General features: G+C 42.1%; 2 protein-coding genes across 2 annotated transcripts; one reads left to right on the top strand and one right to left on the bottom strand.

Annotated features, from left to right (window-relative positions):
• Positions 1-1155: 1155 nt before the first annotated feature.
• LOC130490512 (vomeronasal type-2 receptor 26-like) lies at positions 1156-8269 on the bottom strand. Its single transcript, XM_056864337.1, has 6 exons — positions 8130-8269; positions 6165-6456; positions 4513-5373; positions 3724-3951; positions 2345-2471; positions 1156-2057 (listed from the first exon to the last, which is right to left on the bottom strand). Exons 1-6 carry the CDS (start codon positions 8267-8269, stop codon positions 1156-1158), a joined length of 2550 nt encoding a protein of 849 aa, XP_056720315.1.
• A 1890-nt stretch (positions 8270-10159) lies between these two features.
• Positions 10160-19980, top strand: LOC130490511 (vomeronasal type-2 receptor 26-like). The gene is made up of 7 exons (XM_056864336.1): positions 10160-10191; positions 11634-11744; positions 12990-13275; positions 13590-14426; positions 15230-15457; positions 17140-17266; positions 19082-19980. Exons 1-7 carry the CDS (start codon positions 10160-10162, stop codon positions 19978-19980), a joined length of 2520 nt encoding a protein of 839 aa, XP_056720314.1.
• Positions 19981-21798: the final 1818 nt, after the last annotated feature.

The following is a 21798-nucleotide window of genomic DNA, read 5'->3' as shown; positions in this document are numbered from 1 at the left end:
TTTATGTCCATGGTGGCCAATTAGCTCCAGCTGCCTTACGAGTGTTTAAGGCTAAATCCATCTCCCAACTCCTATATGGAGTTCCTATTTGGGTAAGTGCCTTTAATCAGGACATTGAGAGGATTCAGTCCACTTTCTTACACCGTATTCTTGGTGTCCCCAATTGCACAGGGTATGCAGCTCTGTGCCTTGAGATGGGACAGGGCTTTTGGGAGACTAGACCTTGGATCCATACCATGAAGTTTTGGTCACGTCTGCACTTTCTAACTGAATATCCTGGTTATATTCCTGCACTGCTGGGAGATTCTTACATAAGCCAGTGGTCCAAATTAATCCTCAGGAAAATCAAGCCTGTCGGTATTCCATTTGATTCTCTTTTGACCCTTGGGAAAGAGCAAGCATTTAGATTGATACGTCAGCGCCTACTAGATATAGAAATGCAGACCCTAACCTCACTAGCTAATAAACACTGTTCCCCCATGTTTCATGGTATTACTCCGACTTGTGGAGCTACCGTTTCCTACTTGTCATATTTGGAGTCACCGGACATTCGCAGAGTTTTTATGCTCACTAGACTTAACATTCTTCCTTCAGCTATTCTACAAGGAAGATACAAAGGAATCTTTTTTATTGATAGGTATTGTCCATGTAAGACTGGGGATCCTGAACACTTAACCCACGTGCTGTTGTACTGCCAGCTTTACATGAGGCTGAGGTATACCTATATTAAACCCCTACTGCCCAGTGATCAGAGTCTCTCAGATCAGCAGTTGGTGATTTACCTGTTATCTGATAGAAACCCCTCTGTCACCCAACAAGTAGCTAGTTTTCTCCCGTCTGCACAAAGGATTCGGGAGCAGTTTGTTCGTACTTTTAAGTAATGTCATTTTAATGTAACCTGTTTTAACTATTTTCACAACTCTGTTTATTGAATGCTGATGTAATGATGATGATGATGGTATTATGAGAGGAAAAAAGCTTCTCCTTGACCACTCTTTCCACACCATGCATAATTTTATAGACCTCCATCAGGTCTCCCCTTACTTGCCTTTTTCTAAAAGATCAATTACAATGCAATCCTATGCAGAGTTACTCCAGTCTAAGCCCACTGATTCCAGAGGTTGTAGACTGGGGCAACTGTAGAGAAAGGCAGTGTTAGAATGTTCTTCTTATAATCTGGTCCTTGCTGTTTAAATCAGGCCTCAGGATAATTATGTAGCATTTGGGGGGAAAGATAAAACACAGCAATCCTGCGCTAGAGGCCAATATGGAAAATATCTCTGCAGCCACCATATATTTCCCCTTAGTACTCAGGTAAGATGGAACAAAGGACAACCAGACACAGCAAAAGACCAACATGCTGAAGGTGATGAACTTGGCTTCATTGAAATTGCCAGGTAGCTTCCTAACTAGGAAAGCCACAGTGAAGCTGACAATTGACAGGAATCCCAGGTAACTTAGCATGCCATAAAACATAATCACTGATCCTTCATTGCACTCCATTATGATTTCTTCCGCCAGAGAGCCCATGTCAGAATCAGAGAATGGGGGTGATGTAGACAGCCATACAACACAAATACTGGCTTGAATAAGTGAAAAGCAAAGCACAATAGAGGTTGCCAGTCTTTTCCCCAACCATTTCTTTATCCTGCTTCCTGGCTTGGTGGTCATGAATGCCAGAACCACGGTGATGGTTTTTGCTAACACACAAGAAATAGCTGCTGAGAAGACGACACCAAATGTTGTTTGCCGTAAACAGCAGGTCATTGTCTGAGGCTTGCCAATGAATAGCAAGGAGCAGAGGAAGCAGAGCAGAAGGGCAAGGAGCAGAGAGAACGTGAGATTCCGATTGTTGGCTTTGACAATTGGCGTGTTTTGATTCTTAATGAAAATTCCCAGCACCAAAGATGTCATCAGAGAAAAAAACAGTGCCAAGAAAACCAAAGTGATTCCTAAAGGTTCTGTGAAAGAGAGGAAGTTTAGAGTTTTGGGAAGGCACTGATCTCTGTTCTTACTTGGATATTGATCTTCTGGGCATTTGAAACAATCATCCATGTCTGAAAAAGAGAAAACCTGACTTATCAACCTGCCAGTTGTCCAGTTAAGTTGCCATGCTCCTTCCCACTCAGAATGAATTGAATGATTTACTCAATCAAGGAAACAATACAGTAATTTATATTTATATTCTGGTCTATGACTGTTTTAAATAAACTTGACTAATAGCAGTAATTGAAGTAAAATACCCCTAGTATGTGTGCTTACTACCAAGCTGAGTGGTAGACTGGCAGTGAATTGTGGTAGTAAGCACACATGCTGGGGGAAGTTTAAGGTTAGGGTGTCCTACCCTTCTGGTCTGAAATCTTCCCAAATGGGCATGGAGGACAATCGTAGCAACAAAATGGTTCTCCCTCCCTCTTCTGTTTGTTGTGTCCAGGATGACAGTTATCATTACACACAGCAAGGGGCATCACCTAGTCATCAAATAAAGAGAAAAGACATAGCTCATCTACATTATTAAGAAAGTCCTCTAGGCCCCGGGACCTTGGAGGAGAATAAAGGATATGCATACATTTTGAGTTATGTCTCTTCTTATTTATTATTTAAATTCTTTATTATAGTTATTACTGGAGTGGTCTTGGAATCCCTAGGATTCAGATTTCAGCATACAAACAAGTGTGTCCCCGTCTTTTGGACAGTTTATCAGATCAAACCCCAGTCCACAGGACTTCTGATGAACAGACTGATTAATTTCATATTGGATTGAATCCAACTGCCTTTTCAGCTTGTGAAAAAAGGAGGAAGGGGTCCTCTTTAATAATCAAAAAGGCTGTGCTGGGAATCATTGGACCTGCATGGACAAAAGTCAGGTGGGACATATGATGTTGAGGCAAATTGGACAAGATTGAATTGAAAAACTAGCTGTATTTAACCAATTTTTTCCCATCCCAGGTCTCCCAGGTCCTAGTCTGACTACACCATGCTGGCTCTTTTTTCTGATTGTGTGTATTAAGGGCCGTCAAGTCGCTTCCGACTCATGGTGACCCTATGAATCAATGTCCTCCAAAATGTCCTGTCTTTGACAGCCTTGCTCAGATCTTGCAAATTGAGGGCTGTGGCTTCCTTTATTGAGTCAATTTCTGATTACCATGCAATAAAAACTTGGTTTATACCAAAGCTTCTTAAACTGTGGGTCGCAGCCCCATATGGGGTCATGTAACTGAATGGCAACAGTAAATGGTAAAACTATATGTATACCAAAGAACTGTTTTAAAATACATTTCTTTATGATTTATTATCAGTAAATGTTTGATTTGTATATCTATTTTACATACCTAGATAGCCGGGGTCGTGTAAAAACTTCTCGGGAGAAAAGGGGTCGCAAGTGGAAAAAGTTTAAGAAGCCCTGGTTTATACAACCTTTTTGAGGGAGTGTTGTATTACATTCAGGGTCACCTTTCTTTTGAATAAATATGGTATATAATTGAGAGAGGTCCACCACCAACCAGTAGGGACCTTGAATGATTGGCATAAAGTGGAAATGCTGTGCAGATAAATGGCTGTTCTGAGATAGATTAATTTTCCTGATAGAAAACCTCCATTTCAGTTAGATTTTCCACATCCTCATTACCACTACCACTCCCCTTCCATAGTTTTGACACATACACAGCAAGGAGCCACATGACTTTCCCAGTTTATGTCTGACAACCTATATTTGAATCCTACCCGATTAAACCCGTTGTGCCATGTGATGGCCTCCTCGTTAATGCTAAACTCTCCGCCTTGTAAAGCCTGTGGATCCATCCTCCCTACTTTCACTCTTAAAAAAGATTGATTGGGGAAAGTAACCCAGTTTACAATATCCAATTCTGCTGCCAGCTCGCCGTTCTCATTAAAATATACCATGTCTCCAGCACTATTGTTAAATGAGATACTCCTCAGGAAAGGGTGAAGCTAGATTGAAAGAGGAAAAAATAGACTTAACAAAGTAATCAAAGGGATTTATTAACACATTTTACAGTGATCTTCCCCCTAATATTTACAGTGTCCCTTTGGCACTGTATCTCCCATCATCAACCTAGACTTGGTAACCAATTTTCAAATACCTAGCTTTATTTTTGGATGAGTTATGCCTGCCAGAGACAACCATTGCTTCCAATACAAAAGTTCTGGAGCCTGCATAGGCTAGGACAGGGGTGTCACACATAAGGCCTGAGAGCCGGATCCGGTCCCTTGAGAGCTCTTGTCTGGCCCATCAGCCAGCTGAGGCAGCTACCTCCCCCACTCTCAATCTGGCCTGGTGAGGCATGGCCTGGCTTGAAAAAGTGACATTTATGTCATATCTGGCCCTCATCTCAATTGAGTTGGACACCCCAGGGCTAGGATGTCCCGATTCCCTTCCACTCATCATTCGAAAGTTGGCGTCCAATTTTGAAGGTCCTCCCAGCTTTATTTCTTAATAAGTTATGTATGCCAGATGGATAGGTACCTCCTTTTATTTAGATGAAAGATTACCTGCCAAGATTGCAGATTTGATAGATAAGTTCTACTTTTGTCTGCTATTGCTCTGCTTTTGGCCCGAGATGAGTATATCTTATGTAAAGCATATGCAATAGCGTAAACTGAGTTGTAAATGCTGTAGCTTTGGCCAGTCATCCTCATTTCAAAAAAAATCCCAGGTAGACTGTCCAGCTTCTCTTGCCCTGTGCAAGTATCATTCATCTCCTCGCTGGAATCCTCAAATAAGCAGTTGAATGCATGTTGCCAGAAGATTTTGATAAAACCATCCCCATGTTGTGAATTAGGTTGTAGGAGATGAAGGAAATCTGGAAACGTCCCCACTTCATTTGAATGAATGGCAAAAGATAAGGCCCCATGGAAGACATTGATATCAAAACCTCTGTGAAAGGTCATTGAGGAAAAATCCCAGTGAGCTGTCATTACCCACACTTTCCCCATGGATGTCACTCTGATGCCTTCTGACAGCGAATTCATATACAGCAGCCACTTGAAACAGGACATTGTCTTATGGTCTGAGTTTACAACAAATACTTTGATTGAGGATTCCATTAGTGAAAAGGTAACAGTCTTCATGCTTCTTAAATATCCAATCAGGTTCACAGTATAGAACATGATTGGTATTTTTGCCGTAAATGCTACGCAGACGCCGTACAAGAAAAGCATTGGTTTCATGGTCTGCACAAATGTTTCTCCCCGATCATCATCTGCTGCCATGATCCCAACCCATGTCCACTGAAAATGCAAAAGGAGTTGGACAATCCCTGTGTACTGCAGTGCTTCATTGGGGACCATCCGGTAGAAAGAAGGCAGCTGAGTTTTGGCATTTACCATTGGAACAAAGATGCAGTAGGCAATCTAAGCACAAAGAAACAGGTTTTACAGCGAGGGCAATACTTTTGCAAAACTATAATTATCCCTCATATATATCAGCTGAGATGAAACCCAGTGCTGCAAAATCCTAAAGTATAAAAATTATTCCATCATCTGGGTTATTTCATTCCTGGCTGTGGTTAAAGGTACCTATGAGCAATCCTCATCATGAACATCTACAGGTCAACCAGTTGGCTGGATACTTCCTGACATATGCTCGGGGCACCATCAAAATGTTTTTTTTTTTTTTTTCAGGTTGAAGAAATGTTCTGCTGCATTATGGCCCATTGTTTTGAAATTGTTAAAAGACTCATTCCCACAAACACTCTGCTGTAAGAACTGTTTTTTTGTGCAGTACATGCAAATGAAAAAGTCCAATGACAACCCAGCAAGACCATCCTGAGGGTCATGGACAAAAGCCAAGTGTGAGGGGCTCAGTAATAAGGAGGGGCATTGATTGTGAATGAATGGGAAAGCTGGCAGGATCATAACTTTCAACAAATGCACAAAGCTCTTAATATCAATTATTTGTGTTTATGGAGTCTCCTAGATATCATCTGTCTAGCTGGAGGGGCGGGGGAGAGAGACACAACTGTCTCGATGCATCTACCACTACAAGGCATTTCTAAAGCCTTGCGGGGGGTGAGGCTGATAAGAAAGTGACACTCTTCCCCCCACCCCATCTACACTTTGCCAAGAGACAGAAAAAACTTTAAAAAACTCATTTCTCCACATCAAGCACAGGAAATCTTTTATTGACCGTGTTATTATTTTACCTGTGGAATCTTGTAGACGCCTAGGATATTTGCCATTTGAAGTGAGATTTCAGAGTCAATTCCACCAATGACAGCTATCAGATTCTTTGACTTGTCACAGTTGTAATTGGCAACAATCTTATTCCATGCAGATAGAAGTTTCATGGTGTTCTGATAGGCCATCCTTGTATTGAAGTAGCTGTCACATATATAGAACCCAAGGCTGATGTTTGCTAAAACCTTGGGATTTTCATTGATTTCATTCACAGCAAATACCAAGGACAGAACCTGCTGGTAGGCCTTTGGTGTGGAGCTTAAGGGAATGTAATAATTTGAATGATATATATGTCCTATCTTTCTTTAAATATTTAATGTCATAAAGAACTTGAATAAAATTAGCTGATTTTGGAAATAAATGTTCAATTTGCATTCTGTTTCCAAGGGAACATGGAGAGGTACATGAATGTAGACATTCACACATGCACTCTGAACTCTGGCTATTTGGGAGCAAGACCTTGTATATACAGACACACTTCAGAACAATATTCACCCAAGAAAGGGAAAAAGATGTTTGTATTTGACTTGGAAAGTGAAGACAAGCAAGATAAGGATGATTTTGGTTGGCCATGTGCTATAAAGTCCTCTGGCAAATCTGAATGCTAATTAGCAGCAAGTCCTTGGGCATTTCATATCAAAAAAGAAATCAAATGAGTCCTCGTGTCCTTGAGAAATTACCCAATTACTGTTTCATCCATGACATGTCTAAGATGAAGCTTGCTCATGGAAAGGTAGGTTGGTAGGTGCTAATGGACCGGGAGGGGGTTAAAGTCAGAGGGAGATTCTGAGACAGGAACTGGTTAAATAAAGCAGAGGAAAGAGAAGGAAGTGTGTGGGTAACTTAGAGAAAGGAAAAAGGGAGTGAGTTAGACTATGTTCTGCCTGTCTTGAAGAGCATGCATAATCTCTTGTTAGAGGTGAAAGGAGGGCCAGTTAAGAAACCTGCTTAGGGTCCAATGGCCGAGGAAGCAGCTTTTATACTTTTTTTCTCTTGCCATATCCAGGAACTTGAAGGTTGGTAGTCAATAAATTCAGGGTCAACAAATTGTTATACTTCTTTACTTGAAAAGAGCCTACCTCACAGATAAAATTGAGGAGAGGAGAATGATGTATGACCCTTTGGGTCGCTACTGGGCAGAAAAATGGTGTATAAATGAAATAAATAAATAAATTGTGGGATTTGCTTCCACTGGGCACAATGATGACCATGAGAATAAATGGAGGTTTAAAAAGAGATTAGATAGATTCATGGAAGAGAGATCCATTAATGGCTATTAGCCATGGTGACAAAGGGAAACATCTATATACAAAGGCAGCAACCTCTGAATACCAGTGTTAGGAGGCAGCATAACAGGGACACCTTGGCCTCTATGCCCGGGTAAGTGGTTGGATGGCCACTGGGTGATACAGGATGCTGGACTAGATGGACCACTGGTTTGATCCACGAGATCTGTTAGGAGGACTTCTTAGGAGGACTGTCATGGATGTACTGGACAGAAGAAGAATATAAACATTGTTTGTGAAGGAAAAGAAATGCTCTCATATTTTGTGGAATCCAACAACAATCGCTGAGAAGACACACAAAGGGAAGCTCAAGATGAAACAGAAAGAAAGCAGCAAATAGGACATGGTAGAAGAAAGGTGGAAAATAGAACAGGCAAAAGGGGGGAGGATACTAAGAATGCAATAAAATGTATAAACAATTTCAATAAGCCTCCTGATAGCCAATAAATCATGAGGAGACTCATATGCAGACACACCACTGCTTGTATAACTTACAGCACAAATATATGGACAGTCATTCCAGTCTGAACTCATTGATCTCAATGGACTTAGATGGGAACAACATTGTATCAGATGGTACTGCTATTTGTAGAGGTTATGACCTGGTCTACTTCATATTGTGGAGTGGGAAAAAGTATATCTTACATGTGTTCGTCTGAAGCCTTCATTTCTGGATATTCCTCGAAAGATATTTCATCAAACATGCTGCTAACTACAGAAACAATTGCTCCGACAATTAGGTCCCCAGCCTGACTATACTCAAATGGAGTCTGGTGGGGGTCCATCACTGAGTGGGCCTTGCTTTCAGTTGGAGGCAACTGCAGCCACAGAATCAAAAGCAGCTGCAGAAATATCCATTCCATGTGGCAGGCAAATCTTGATGCTGAATGTCTAGTGTATTTCATCTGCTTTCTGCTTGGTTACCATTGGTCTTTTCAATTATTTCAGATTATTTTGACAAAGAGAAACTGGCCGAGATTAGGGTTTTTCAGCCCTACCTGTTCACGGTCCCCGACCGCAGAGCTAAATGGCACAGATATATTTTATATACATTTTCAGAGTTGCTTAGTGATTTTACTAATGGCTTCAGAGCATCTGTATGGGGAGTTGTCAAAACAGGGAATACTGTTCTAGTAATTTATAAGAGATAATTATGTAGTTCCAAGTCCTCTCTCCAGAGTGCTTAGTTTGCTTTGTGTGTGATAGCCTTTGCACCAGGAGAACAGCACAAAACATGTGTGTCAAATCTCAGAATTGGTTAATTGCTCATGGGAGATTCAGAGAAGAAAATAGCAGTAGAAAGTGAGGTTCCAGCTGCAATACTGGCCAGGCAAAAGAAATACCTAATGCATCATCTGGCCTGCTCATTGACCATTTTGACCCAGTTACCATAATATTGACAGGATCCTGGGATCTGAGCCAGCCTCCACAGTACTGAATGCTTGCCCATCCTGGCTACTAAAATCATGTCAGGATCACACTAATGACTCCTTGATGTTTATCATACATCAGTCACTAACTCAAGGCATATTCCATTGGCCACTCAAAGAAATGGTTATCTACTTACCAAGGCACTCCATTGGCTGCGAGTTATTGGACTCAATTCAAGTTATTGACTATCATATCCAAAGCCCTTGTCAGTCCTATTTGCACAATGGCCTCTCTTCCTATGTTCCACCACACCAATTTCACTCTTCTGAGCAGGGCCTTCTGCAAGTCATCCTGCAAATGGGCAAAATAAACAATGGCCTGTACATTCATATTCTCTGTTGTGGCCCCCACCTTATGGAAAACAAGGTTAAGGAAGGCTCCCGGTTAGGCTTGCCAGGCCCCATAGCTCCACCGGCGGGAGCTTTCCGGGACCGTGGCTGCGGTGCACAATGCATACACACGCCTCGCGCAACACACCTACATCACTTCTGGGTTTACCTGGAAGCAACATGGACACTCTAGCAATCTCAGCCAAACTCTATGGTTTCCATAGAGTTTTATCTGAGATTGCCAGAGCAATCAGGTTTACCCAAAAGTGATGCATGCCCGCATGTGATGGGTCAGCTGGCCGGTGGACAGCCCAGATGTGCACATGTGCACGCATCAGCTGGCCGGCGGGCAGCCCGGTGGATTGGCAGGATTTTACCCGCCACTTCCAGGCACTTGGCAACCCTACTCCCGGTTCACTGACTTTCTGCAAACTGTGCAAAACAGAATTCTTCAGGAGGGCTTTTTAGACAGGTAATAACGTTTTACTGTTAATGAAATGGTTTAGAGAGATGCTTTGATAAAGGGACAGGGACCATGGACTGGACTACTGTGTTTTGTACCATCCGTAGTTACTTGAAAGAAGACTTTGAATGTAAGATGACCCCCTCCCCAAAAAATGTTATACACAAAAAGTATTTTTTTATATTATTATTGGGCATAACTGTCAGTTGTATGTGAATTTAAGATGACTCCCTCTTTTTTTGATGGCCTACCTGGAAAAAGCCCAGACTTGCCTTTGAGTAAATATAGTATGTGTTGCCTTTTGCTGCAGGTATGCTCCTACCAGTAATTTCAGCATCATTTAAATTGTCATGTTTAGATTCTTATGTTCTGTTTGTTTTCAGACTCTAAATTGTTTGTTGATTTTCTCTTGCTGGGAGGAGTCTGTAGCCTTTCCTGGTCAGGGCCTGATGATGTCATGGATTGGATACAGTGATGTCATTGAGTGAGTCCTGGTGATGTTACATTAAATTGTTGTAGGACAGCAGCCAGGGGTGGGCCTCACATCCTCATAACAGCTATTCTCTGAGGTAGGTTAGGCTGAGATAGCAACTGAGCCAAGGTCATTCAGCAAGTTTCCATGACAAAATGGGGATTCAAACCTGGGTTTCCCAGATCCTACTCTTCCACTCTAACCACTGCATTATACTGGGGTTGTCTCCATATGTCCCCATAGCTATGGAACTGGATGTGGGTCTCATCCCAGCCCCATAACTTCCTTCCTGTTCTACTGATGAAATGGTTTGGGTCAAAAGGGTGTAGTGTAGGGTTGCAAAGTGGCAGGTGGTGGCGGGCAAACCCCTGCCAATCCACCTGGCTGCCCACTGACCAGCTGAGGGTTGGCAGGCAACGCGTGCCTGCCCATGGTGCCATGTCACTTCCGGTTTACACCTGGAAGCGCCACATTGCAAGGGGCCGTTTACCACTCAAACTCCCAGTTTGAGTAAAGGCCCCTTGCGATGCAGCACTTTCTGGTGTAAACCGGAAGTGATGTGATTGCATCGGCGCAGCCACACCCGTGATCTCACCTCACCTCCACCCAAAAAATCTCCCACCGGAGGAGGGAAGGGACCTGGTAAGCCTAGTGTAGTGGCATATTGCAGAAGACAATTGTGTTATCGAGGAGATAGTGTTGAACCACAATTTTCTCCATCTGTGCCATAGATTGCCTTGTGACAGCACCAGGCTGAAAGGGGTTATTGGTGCAAAGGTTCCTCTCTCTCTCACTCACACACACATTATAATCACTTTGGCTTATTCCCAGGAATCCACCTGCTGCTGTTGTCAGGGTCCCTTTAGCTGAAAGGGGTGTGAGTATAACTCTTTATTATTCTCTGTTTATGTTAGAAGTTAATGAAGAATAAAATTGCTTTCCTTCTACCATTGGTGTGTGCACTGCTTTTTGGAATACCTGGGGGTGGAGGGAAGAACTCTTTCCCACTTGGCAACACGAAGGGTCAAAAACATCTTTTCAAGCCAGTGAGTTTCTCCCATTCTATAATTATTCAAATAACAGTGATTAATTCTGCCCTTTTTTGAAACCCATCTTCAGACACTAAGAACACAACTGAGTGGTGAATAAGTAGCCCCAGTACAACTCGAATCAAGGCCCAGAGACTAGGAACAGGCAAGATGGCTTCAGTCTGTTTCTTCAGGCTGTATACTGTAGGCTTCAACACAGTTTATTAGTGGAGAGAATAGACCTACAAATCGTACCAGTGTACTCAGTGGAATGTGGATAGTGTAGAAAGAAGGCAACCAGCAAGTTGATGGAAGATTGGCATTATATAGGATGGGGATGTTACCGTTTTTACTGATTTTTCATGTGGCATGGACGACTCAGATAGTGAAAAGCTCTGTTGGTGATCCCCTCCCTGTTTTTTACAGGTATTTTCAGCCGGGTGATTTGATCATTGGTGGCATTGTGTCTCTGATCTCAATCACTGGAGACATGAATAACTTCAGGCAACCCTATGACTCCTGGAATGATGAGACAGTGTAAGTATCCCTTCCTTCCATTATGTATATCTGTCCAAAACAGAAACTTAAATAAACCAATTCCACTGAAATGTTAATTACATTAGTATAATGACTAGTTTTTTTACCCTTCTAAACTGTAAATACATTCTATATGAATGCACATAATGCTGCCTTATAATGAGCATTGCCCTACCAAGGATCAGCATTATCTGTTCTGACTATCAGCAGTCATCCAGGGTCTCTGATCAAGATCCTTCATATCTCTTCCAACCAGGTCCTTTTAACTGGAGATGACAGATATTGACCTTCTGCATGCAAAGCAGATGCTCTACCACTGAGCAATAATTCCTCCTTTTCCTTATAGTGCCCCAGAATGAGACCAAATGCATCTGCTGCTGACTAATGAATCAATTCCAAAAGTCTAAATGTCTCATTTTTAACTCTTCTTGCCACTTTTAGAGACCTGTTCATTTTTTGGATTGAAAATAAACAGCACTGGTTTCAATGATTCCCTTCTGCTAACTGAGAATCTTTCCTACAATGGAGGGAGCATCCAGATTGCTAAAAGTACAAGAATATTAGATCCAATCCAAAACTGACAATCACAATACTATTCAAAAGTAGGCATTCTGGCAGGTACTATTTGCACTTGCAAATAAATAATAAAACATTATCACCATCAAGTACATTTTGCTTAACAGCCCTGTTTGATTTATCAAAACAAGGCAGGAATACTTGACCTGAAAAAGGCAGGAATGCTTGACCTTTATAAAGCCATGCAGTTTAGTATTTGAAGTTGCTTTCCAACACAGTTCAATCATGGCTCAGTGATCCTTGCCATGATTTCCACTTCACCCATATCTAGGTTTATCTGTGTTTGTGGTATTGACAATTCTTGTTTCCAGTTTAAGTTCAATTTTCTATTATGGGTAATTTCACTGCCAGCATAGGTGTAGGTAGCAGCAAATACCTGTCATATGAAAAACAGTATTCAAAGTTATACCATGCATTCCCAATCATGTAAGAATTTGCCAGGAGTTCTGGGGACACAATATCACCTAGAGTACCCATTTATCTATGAACGTGGGCTTGCTAGCAGCTGTCAAGCAGACATTACTTCTGCATTCTAAAGACATGTTTAATTGGGATGGAGTAAGTAGCGTCGTCTTCTGAATTAGATACTGTTGGTGGGGCACATCTCATTCGTAATGATTTTACTGTAAGTGGAATTTCCTTTGATACAACATATAATTCTCTTTGTAGTGTCTTGACAAACAACTACCAGCATGTTCTAGCATTGGCTTTTGCTGTGAAGGAGATCAATGAAAACCACCAGATATTACCCAATGTAACCTTAGGCTTCCATATCTATGATAGCTTTGCAAAAGGGACATGTCATGCCATCATGGTCCTTCTCTCTCAGCAGACTAGATTTATTCCCAACTACAAGTGTGGCATCCAGAATAACCTTGTAGCAGTTATTGGAGGTCTTTATCCTGACACTTCCTTCTATCTGGCAATGGTGTTGGGCACCTACAAAGTTTCACAGGTAGGATGTCTTGACATATTATGGAAATTCAAAAGTTCTTTTAAATACTTGAGGCAACAGTGCTGTTTTTACCCACTATGAATATACCAATAGGTAAGTGGGATTGAAAAGTAACTATTTATCCATATTTCCCAGAAAACATAAAATTATGAAGCTTTCTTGTGCATAAATATTCAGCACACAAATTGAAATATGCATTGGAATTTAATTGATATTTGGTAAACCATTGTTGCAATATGTAACCAACAATGCAACACTAGTCCATTAGAAATCTCTCTCTTTTAATTTCGCTCATCCATAGTATCTTCTTGCAGTTGACATATGGATCTGCTCTACATCTGAATGATGAAAATGAACCTCATCCATTCTACAATATGGTTCCAAATGAAGGCTACCAGCAGATGGGGCTTCTCCTACTACTTCTGCATTTCAGGTGGACATGGGTTGGGGTCATTGCTAAAGATAGTATCAATGGGGACAAGTTTGTGAAGATGATTGCTGCGCAGTTTACTTTGAGGGCCATCTGTGTTGCCTTCTTACGTCGAGTCAAGACCTTGAAGAGGAGTGACATTTGGCACTTGATTAATGGGATGTTTGAATTATATAATATTGCCATGAAGAGCAATGCAAATGCATTGATCTTCTACGATGAAAATATTTTCATTTTGAGATGGCTGCTATATCTGCCAGAATTGCAAGAGGGAACCGTAGAGCCTAAAGGTAAAGTGTGGATTATGACAATTGAAATGGAGCTCACTTCCTTGCTTTACCAAAGGAGTTGGGATATACAAGTCCTCCATGGTGCTCTGTCTTTCTCAGTTCATTCAAATGAAGTGTTGGGGTTCCAACATTTTCTGCAGACCAAAAACCTTTTATTGACAAAAGAAGATGGTTTTGTGCACTACTTCTGGGAACAGGCCTTTGAGTGTGGGTTTGACAACAAACCTGGGAAAATCTGCACTGGGACAGAGAAGCTGGAAGATCTTCCTGGGAATGTTTTTGAAATGAGTATGACAGGTCACAGCTACAACATCTATAATGCTGTCTATGCTGTGGCACATGCTTTAGAAGCCATACAATCATACCAATCTAAGCACAAAGCAATGGTGGATGGAAGGAGAGTAAATATTCAGGACCTTCAGCCTTGGCAGGTAATAGCCTAAGCTAGCAAATATGGGACACCATGACATCTGTGAGTCTAATAAGTAGGCCCAATATGTACTAAAGATAATTTATCCATGGACTATTTGTTACTTTATATATTCAGTCAGTGTCTCATCCCCACTTATAGAAATATCATAGTTTCAATGACTTTTCCTCCCTTGCTTTTCATCTTGATTTTGGTAACTCTGAGGTTCCACACTGACATTTGAAAGTTTGTAGATTCATTTACTAGCACAGTATCTCCTAGTCCAAAAAGCAACAATTATGAATTGGATCTGGCCAGCATTTCTCCTGGTGAAAAGAAAAAGGAAGGAGAGGCCCCCTTTGACCTCCAAAAATGGCTATGCTGGGGATAATGGGACCTGTATAAAAGTCATGTGGGCCTGGGCTGCAGTAAGGAAAACTGGATAAGAATGAGCAAAAATCTGGCTAGATCCAACCCATCAGTATTGTGATGAGGCAGTTCAGTCAGACAATACTGGACTATATGAGTCCATGTTCTGACTGTTGGGGTGGGGGAGAGATAGAAGCTGAATATTCTGGTAGGGTTGCCAACCTCCAGGTACTAGCTGGAGATTTCCCACTATTACAACTGATCTCCAGCCGATAGAGATCAGTTTCCCTGGAGAAAATGGCCCCTTTGGCAATTTGACTCTATGGAATTGAAGTCCCTCCCCTCCCTAAACCCCTCTATCCTCAGGCTCCACCCCAAAAACGTCCCTCCGGTAGTGAAGAGGGACCTGGCAAGCCTGTATTCTGGTAATATATTTTACTTTTCTTTTTAATCTAGCTCCACCATTTCCTGGAAGGACTCTCATTTAATAACAGTGTTGGGGCTGAGATTTCCTTTGATAGGAATAGGGAATTAAGAGCTGGATTTGATATTATAAACTGGGTCATTTTCCCAAATCAATCCTTTCATAGAGTGAAAGTTGGAAAGCTGGATCCCCAGGCTCCTCCTGATCAAGTGTTCACAATTCATAATGAAGCTATCACGTGGCACAAGAGTTTTAACCAGGTAGGGACTTTGTGCGGCTATTTGGGAGGTGTCCTTATTTCCAGTCATGCCGTGCCTCTTTTCTTAGCTGCAAAAGAAACTTCATTGGACATTAAAAAATCCAGTTGAAAATACTGAATTTCTGATTGTGTGAGTGTATATATGCACATTATTCAGAGACACTGAATATCCTTTGAAAAGCAGAATTAAAATGCAATAATACCTAAACAAGGGAGGACAAATCTGCCTTACAGGTGAGTTGTGAAGATAAAATGGAGGAAAGAAAAATGATGTTAGCTATTTTGGGCCCCCATTGGGGAGAATAGTGGGATAGAAATTATGTACATGAATACCGGCATATCTCATTTTATTGTGCTTTGCTTTATTGCGCCTCACAGATATTGTGTTTTCGAGCAAGTCTATCAGTGCCATTTTTCCAACAGCATGTGCTCACTTCATGTCTTTGTGTACAGTTTTGGTAATTCTTGCAATATTTCATGTTTTTAGACTTAATTATATTGCACACTTAGTAGACTATAGTATAGTGTGAACATAACTTTTATATGCATTGGGAAACCAAACAAGTCATGTGACTCGCTTTAGTGTGATATTTGCTTTATTGCGGTGGACTGGAACCAAACCTGCTATATCTCTGAGGTATGCATGTAAATGAATAAAATCCACACAAGCAGAATCACAGTAATTTGGCATAGATCGTCAAAAGGAATTTGGAGAACAAAACTGTCAATCAAGAAAAGGAACAGAACAATTATCATTCACCGTCCACCTCAATAAGAAAAAAGACAGAAGATATTGAGCCTCCCTGTCCCTTTATCATACAAACAAAAATGCTTGATACAGCTAATATGAAAGCACTAGAAATATATGTGTGTCAATGGTTCGTTTTTCATTTCTTTTTAGAACTGTTCTTAACTTTGTCAGTGGTTTTGAGCCCTTTTCAGATGCTGCAGTCCATACACATACCAAAAGGCTGCCAAACACATGTAGATCCATTGGATAGATGAGGTCATCACATTCTGTGAACAGGCAATGCAGATTTTCAGCTTTGTTTCATGCCAACCATAACCCTGAAGAGCCAGGGTTAAATATACTGTATAAAAAAAACAGAGCACGCGACTTCAGGTTTGGAGCGGCAGGTTGGAAGGTCGTGATTTTTTCACGGCTGGATTTTGCACCTCTGCTCTGAGACAATATGTAAAAACGTCAAATTGCAGGTAGCATACATTCCTGATATGTGTGATGGGGAGACGATCGGAATGTGCAATCTAACATCTGAAAAGCGCTTCAGTGATCTGTTCATCACTTGGTTTTGCATGGTTATTTGTATTATGCATATATATATGGTATGATTTTAACACACGTGTATGTAATGTGTATACGTTGCCTAAAAGCCATAAATTACCCTGTATATTTTTAAATGTATATTTGACAGGGAAGGAAACAGTGCAAGGGTACAGAAAAGAGCATGAAAATAATGAATCACTCTTTTGCTTCAAACAAAGAAGACAGTTTTAAACAACAACAACAGGGGTTTCCAGATCAAAACACCTGGCCTCAAAAATCTGAAATCATTCCTATATAGTAGGCAAATTGATCACCATTAGAATGTAAATCACCCCGAGGATATCATTATTCTTCAGGCCTAATGTAACAAGGTTCTTTTCTTTCCAATTTGGGACCAGTCATTGCCCAGATCTGTGTGTACCGACAGCTGTCATCCTGGTTATAGCAAGAGAAAGCAGGAAGGGGAGCCATTTTGCTGCTACGATTGCATCTCATGTCCAGAAGGGAAGTTTTCAAGTCAGAAAGGTAAGAGATGCAGCAGGCTGGGTTTTGACAAATCTATATAGTAAATAAGGCAGTGTCCTCCAACTTGGCGCCTCTGGGCACTGTGGCCGCCACTGATTGCTTTCTTGGAAGCCATTTGTTTTGTTTCCCCCCCATAAAGTATCTCTTCCCCAAATCAAATGGTCAGTCCCGGATTTTATCCACCTCGCTTGAACAGGAGTTGCTTCAGAAGAAAACAGGAGGCTTCCTGTCTACAGGAGCAACTGTCCAGAAATAGCTGCCTTGATTGATAGCTTGCAATGTCTAAACATTTTGTGATTGGCCCGCAGCACCCTACAGTTAAGGTTGCCAACCTCCAGGTATATTCAGTATAGGAATAGCTATGAGCAATGCCAACAATATTCTGGCTATATATTCACAGTACGTGGTAATATACCCACCAATAACATATATTCCCAACAAGCATATGTATTTATTTCTTTTCCATGTAAAATTTCCCCAAAGCACAAGTTCACAACAATTCCTATGTAAGGTAAGTATGGAATAAAGTCAATTGAAATGTCTTTAAAGATGTACAACAGTGTAATCTAGTTACCTAAATAGCTCTCTAGTGTCAACTCCTTACTACAGCTGATGTACATTGCAACTGTTGTAATAATGCCACTAGGATCCTTACCTGTAATGGACGGTATCCTTCTACTTACCTCTGTTGGGGAAGTATAGTATACTTTATTCATAAATGGGTTATTCGGTTGAAACCTGAGACTATGGATGATGATGAATAATTGCACGCAATATAATCTTGTAAGTATATGATGGACTTTTGTATATATTTATTACCAATGTTAGGAGTAGTATTTGTTGTGGTTTGATATGAAATGGGTTTTAAAGATATTTGTGACTATGAAAGAGTTTTATTTATTGTATTACATAGGAAGAACTGAGGAAGAATTGGGCTGTGTGCCTTGAAACGATCGTCTTCTCCTGCAATTAATCAACTGCTGCAAAGAAAAGAAGTACATCTTTAAAGACATTTCAATTGACTTTATTCCATACTTACCTTACATAGGAATTGTTGTGAACTTGTGCTTTGGGGAAATTTTACATGGAAAAGAAATAAATACATATGCTTGTTGGGAATATATGTTATTGGTGGGTATATTACCACGTACTGTGAATATATAGCCAGAATATTGTTGGCATTGCTCATAGCTATTCCTATACTGAATTTCTCATCTTATGATAAGTGTATAGAGGTGTCTGATTTGGTTTTCAACCTCCAGGTATAAGCAGAAAATCTCCTGCTATTACAACTGATCTCCAGCCAATAGAGGTTAGTTCCCCTGGAGAAAATGGCCACTTTGGCCATTGGACTCTATGGCATTGCCTCCCCAAACCCCTCCCTCCTCAGGCTCCGCCCCCAAAAATCTCCCATTAATAGCGTAGAGGGACCTGGCAACCCTACCTACAGTAGCCATTTTGTAATTGCCCCCAGCCCCCATGGTAGCCATTTTAAAATGACACCCAATCCCTGTGTCCAATATTAAAAGAGGGGCAACGCCAGATATTGAACTTTTAGGACAAAGGTAACCATGAGGGCTAACTATTTTGTGTGGCTCCACAATTTGCTCTGGTGAATCCAGTGGACAATATCTGAAGGATTAAAAAAAACAACCTGCTGACAACCACTATATTGTGAAAGGAAATCCACCCCATTATCCACCAACACAAGGATCCTAACATAACATTGCACAAGGGACCATTTTTGCAAGCAGAATAACTCTGGGATGTTCGAGAATGCCAAAATGAAAAGTTTTCTTTCTTTTTTTTCTTAAGACACAGATGATTGTTACAAATGCCCAGAAGATCAATACCCAAGCAAGGACCAGGATTCATGCCTCTTCAAGCATAAAACCTTCCTGTCTTACGAAGAACCCTTAGGGATCTCTTTAGCCGTTTTGGCAGTTTTCTTTTCTATGTTCACAGCTTTAGTTCTAGGGACATTTCTGAAGCACCATGACACACCCATCGTCAAAGCTAACAATCGGAATCTCACGTACACTCTCCTCGTCTCCCTCCTGCTCTGTTTTCTCTCTGCTTTGCTATTTATCGGACAACCTGAGAAGATGACCTGTCCGCTCCGACAAACCGCTTTCAGCATCATCTTCTCCATTGCCGTATCTTGCGTACTGGCAAAGACACTCACGGTTGTCCTGGCTTTCATGGCCACCATCCCAGGAAGCAGGATGAGGAAGTGGGTGGGGAGTAGAATGGCCACCTCCATTGTCCTTTCCTGCTCCCTTATCCAAACTGGCATTTGTGCTGTATGGCTGGTCACCTCTTCCCCATTTCCAGATGCTGATATGAATTCAGTGAAAGAAGAAATCGTACTGGAATGTAACGAGGGCTCCGTTACCATGTTTTACTGTGTGCTGGGCTATATGGGCCTTCTGGCCATTGCCAGCTTCACTGTGGCTTTTCTTGCCAGAAAACTACCTGACAGTTTCAATGAAGCCAAGTTTATCACTTTCAGCATGTTGGTCTTTTGCAGTGTCTGGCTGTCATTTGTCCCAGCCTACCTGAGCAGTAAGGGGAAATACATGGTGGCTGTGGAGATTTTCTCTATTGTAGCATCTAGTGGTGGGTTGCTGGCTTGCATCTTTCTTCCCAAATGCTATATTGTTGTATTCCAGCCAAAGCTGAATATGAGGGAGCAAATAATGAGAAAGAGATGAAAAATATGTTCTGCTATTCAGAAGTATGTGCATGCATGTACTCAGAACATTTCTCCCCGTCTTCCTGGCTATTGTCAGCTTCACTGTGGCTTTCCTTGTCAGAAAACTACCTGACAGTTTTAATGAAGCCAAGTTTATCTGTGTATTTCACTTATTTTATATTTTGATTTATAACCTGCCCTCAATCCCTGACCAAGGCTGGGCTCGGGGCAGCAAACAATACAAAATATTCAATACAATAAAACCATATACATAAACCGTTGTTTTCCTCAACAATAGGCCTGGCAGAATATCTCCATCTTGCAGGCCCTGTGGAAGTCTTTAAAGTCCCGCAGGGCCCTGGCTCCACTAGAAAGTGAGTTTCACGAGGCTGGGACCAGGCCAGAGAAAGCCCTGGTCCTAGTTGAGGACAGCCAGACACTCTTTGGGCTGGAGATAGGGTTGCCAACCTCCAGGTAGTAGCTGGCGATCTCCTGCTCTTACAACTGATCTCCAGTCAATAGAGATCAGTTCCCCTGGAGAACATGGCTACTTCGATAATTGGACTCTATGGCATTGAAGCCCCTCCCCTGTCCTCCTCAGGCTGTGCCCCAAAACCTCCCTCCGATGGCAAAGAGGGACCTGGCAACCCTAGCTGAAGATCACTGTCTGGGGGTGACACCGTCACCCCCACACTTACCTCAGGAGACTGCATACCCCCTCCAAGGCATGCTGTGTCAGGAAGCCCCACAGCTGGGGAAGGTGCAGGTGCCTGAAGATTGCAGCAGGGCATGGCATTGGCAGATCCTACTTGGGAGTTGGTAAGTTTAGCCTAGCCACCGCTCAGCATCAGGCCCAGCAGCACTGACTTTCTTAGAGGAGGGCAGGCAGGGCAGACAGCAGAGCAGCTAGCGGCAGATCAAGCCATGCCTCACAGAAGTTGGCTGAAGCTGCCCTACCAAGGGAAAAGGGAGGTGGGACAAGGGGAGGAAGAAGGAAATAAAAGGGATTCCAAATGGGCCAATGGGCCAATGAGGAAGTCTGTCCCAGACACGAGGCTGCAAAGTCTGGTAATGCACAAGGAACAAAATAATAAGGTGGTGCAATCCCCTCTGCCTCCCAATCTGAGGCCTTCAGGGATAGTGAAGTGTTGGGCATCATGGCAGGCACTCCTGCAGACCAGGGAGCAAAAGCGGGGTTTCACAATCACCTGTTTTATTTGAGGAGCATAAAGCTCTCTGGGGTGTATCATGAGACACTGTCCTGCGGACACAATGACTATTCAAGGCTTTATAGGTTAAAACCAGCACCTCGAACCTGATCCAGAGCGCCTCCTGGAGCCAGTGCAGCTGACAAAGCACTGGCTGAACATGGGTCCTCAGTGGGGTCCCTGTGAGGACCCTCGCTGCAGAATTCTGCACCAGCTGGAGCTTCTAGGTTAGTCTCGAGGGAAGCCCATCATAGAGTGAGGAACAGTAATTGAGCCTGGCGGTGACCGTTGCATGGATCACCATGGTTAGATTGGGGCAGGAGAGGTAGGGAACCAACTGCCTCGCCCGATGGAGATGGGAAAAGGGTGCCTTAGCTGTGGCTGTGACCAGTGCCTCCATCGATAAGGAATGCTTAACAGTTCTTTGGCATTCCTGCCAGCTTACCTCATACCGCCTCAGGAACCATTTTGAGGGATAAATATTGGTCCTTTGGCCATTCTGAATCCATCCACTTGAGTGTGGGCTCTTTTCTTTGCTCCTGGATAGGTCTATGCAATTTTTTTTTTTTGATAAATTTCACTGTGGGTTTATTGTACCTGATTTGGGGGGGGGGACCTGAAATAAGCTG

The sequence above is a fragment of the Euleptes europaea genome, chromosome 18 (assembly GCF_029931775.1).
Source record: "Euleptes europaea isolate rEulEur1 chromosome 18, rEulEur1.hap1, whole genome shotgun sequence".
In the NCBI taxonomy this organism is placed as follows: Eukaryota; Metazoa; Chordata; class Lepidosauria; order Squamata; family Sphaerodactylidae; genus Euleptes; species Euleptes europaea.
This window is presented reverse-complemented; position numbering and strand designations above follow the sequence as displayed.

Coding starts and splice junctions, on each gene's coding strand:
- LOC130490512 (XM_056864337.1), bottom strand. CDS start 8,269: ATGGACCCCCACCAGACTCCATTTGAGTATAGTCAGGCTGGGGACCTA. Junction 6,457..8,129: donor AAGGCTTCAGACGAACACAT/GTAAGATATACT, acceptor CATTCCCTTAAG/CTCCACACCAAAGGCCTACC. Junction 2,058..2,344: donor GAAGATTTCAGACCAGAAGG/GTAGGACACCCT, acceptor TCTCTTTTTCAG/ACATGGATGATTGTTTCAAA.
- LOC130490511 (XM_056864336.1), top strand. CDS start 10,160: ATGTCATGGATTGGATACAGTGATGTCATTGA. Junction 14,427..15,229: donor AGGACCTTCAGCCTTGGCAG/GTAATAGCCTAA, acceptor TTTTTAATCTAG/CTCCACCATTTCCTGGAAGG. Junction 17,267..19,081: donor GAAGTTTTCAAGTCAGAAAG/GTAAGAGATGCA, acceptor TTTTTTCTTAAG/ACACAGATGATTGTTACAAA.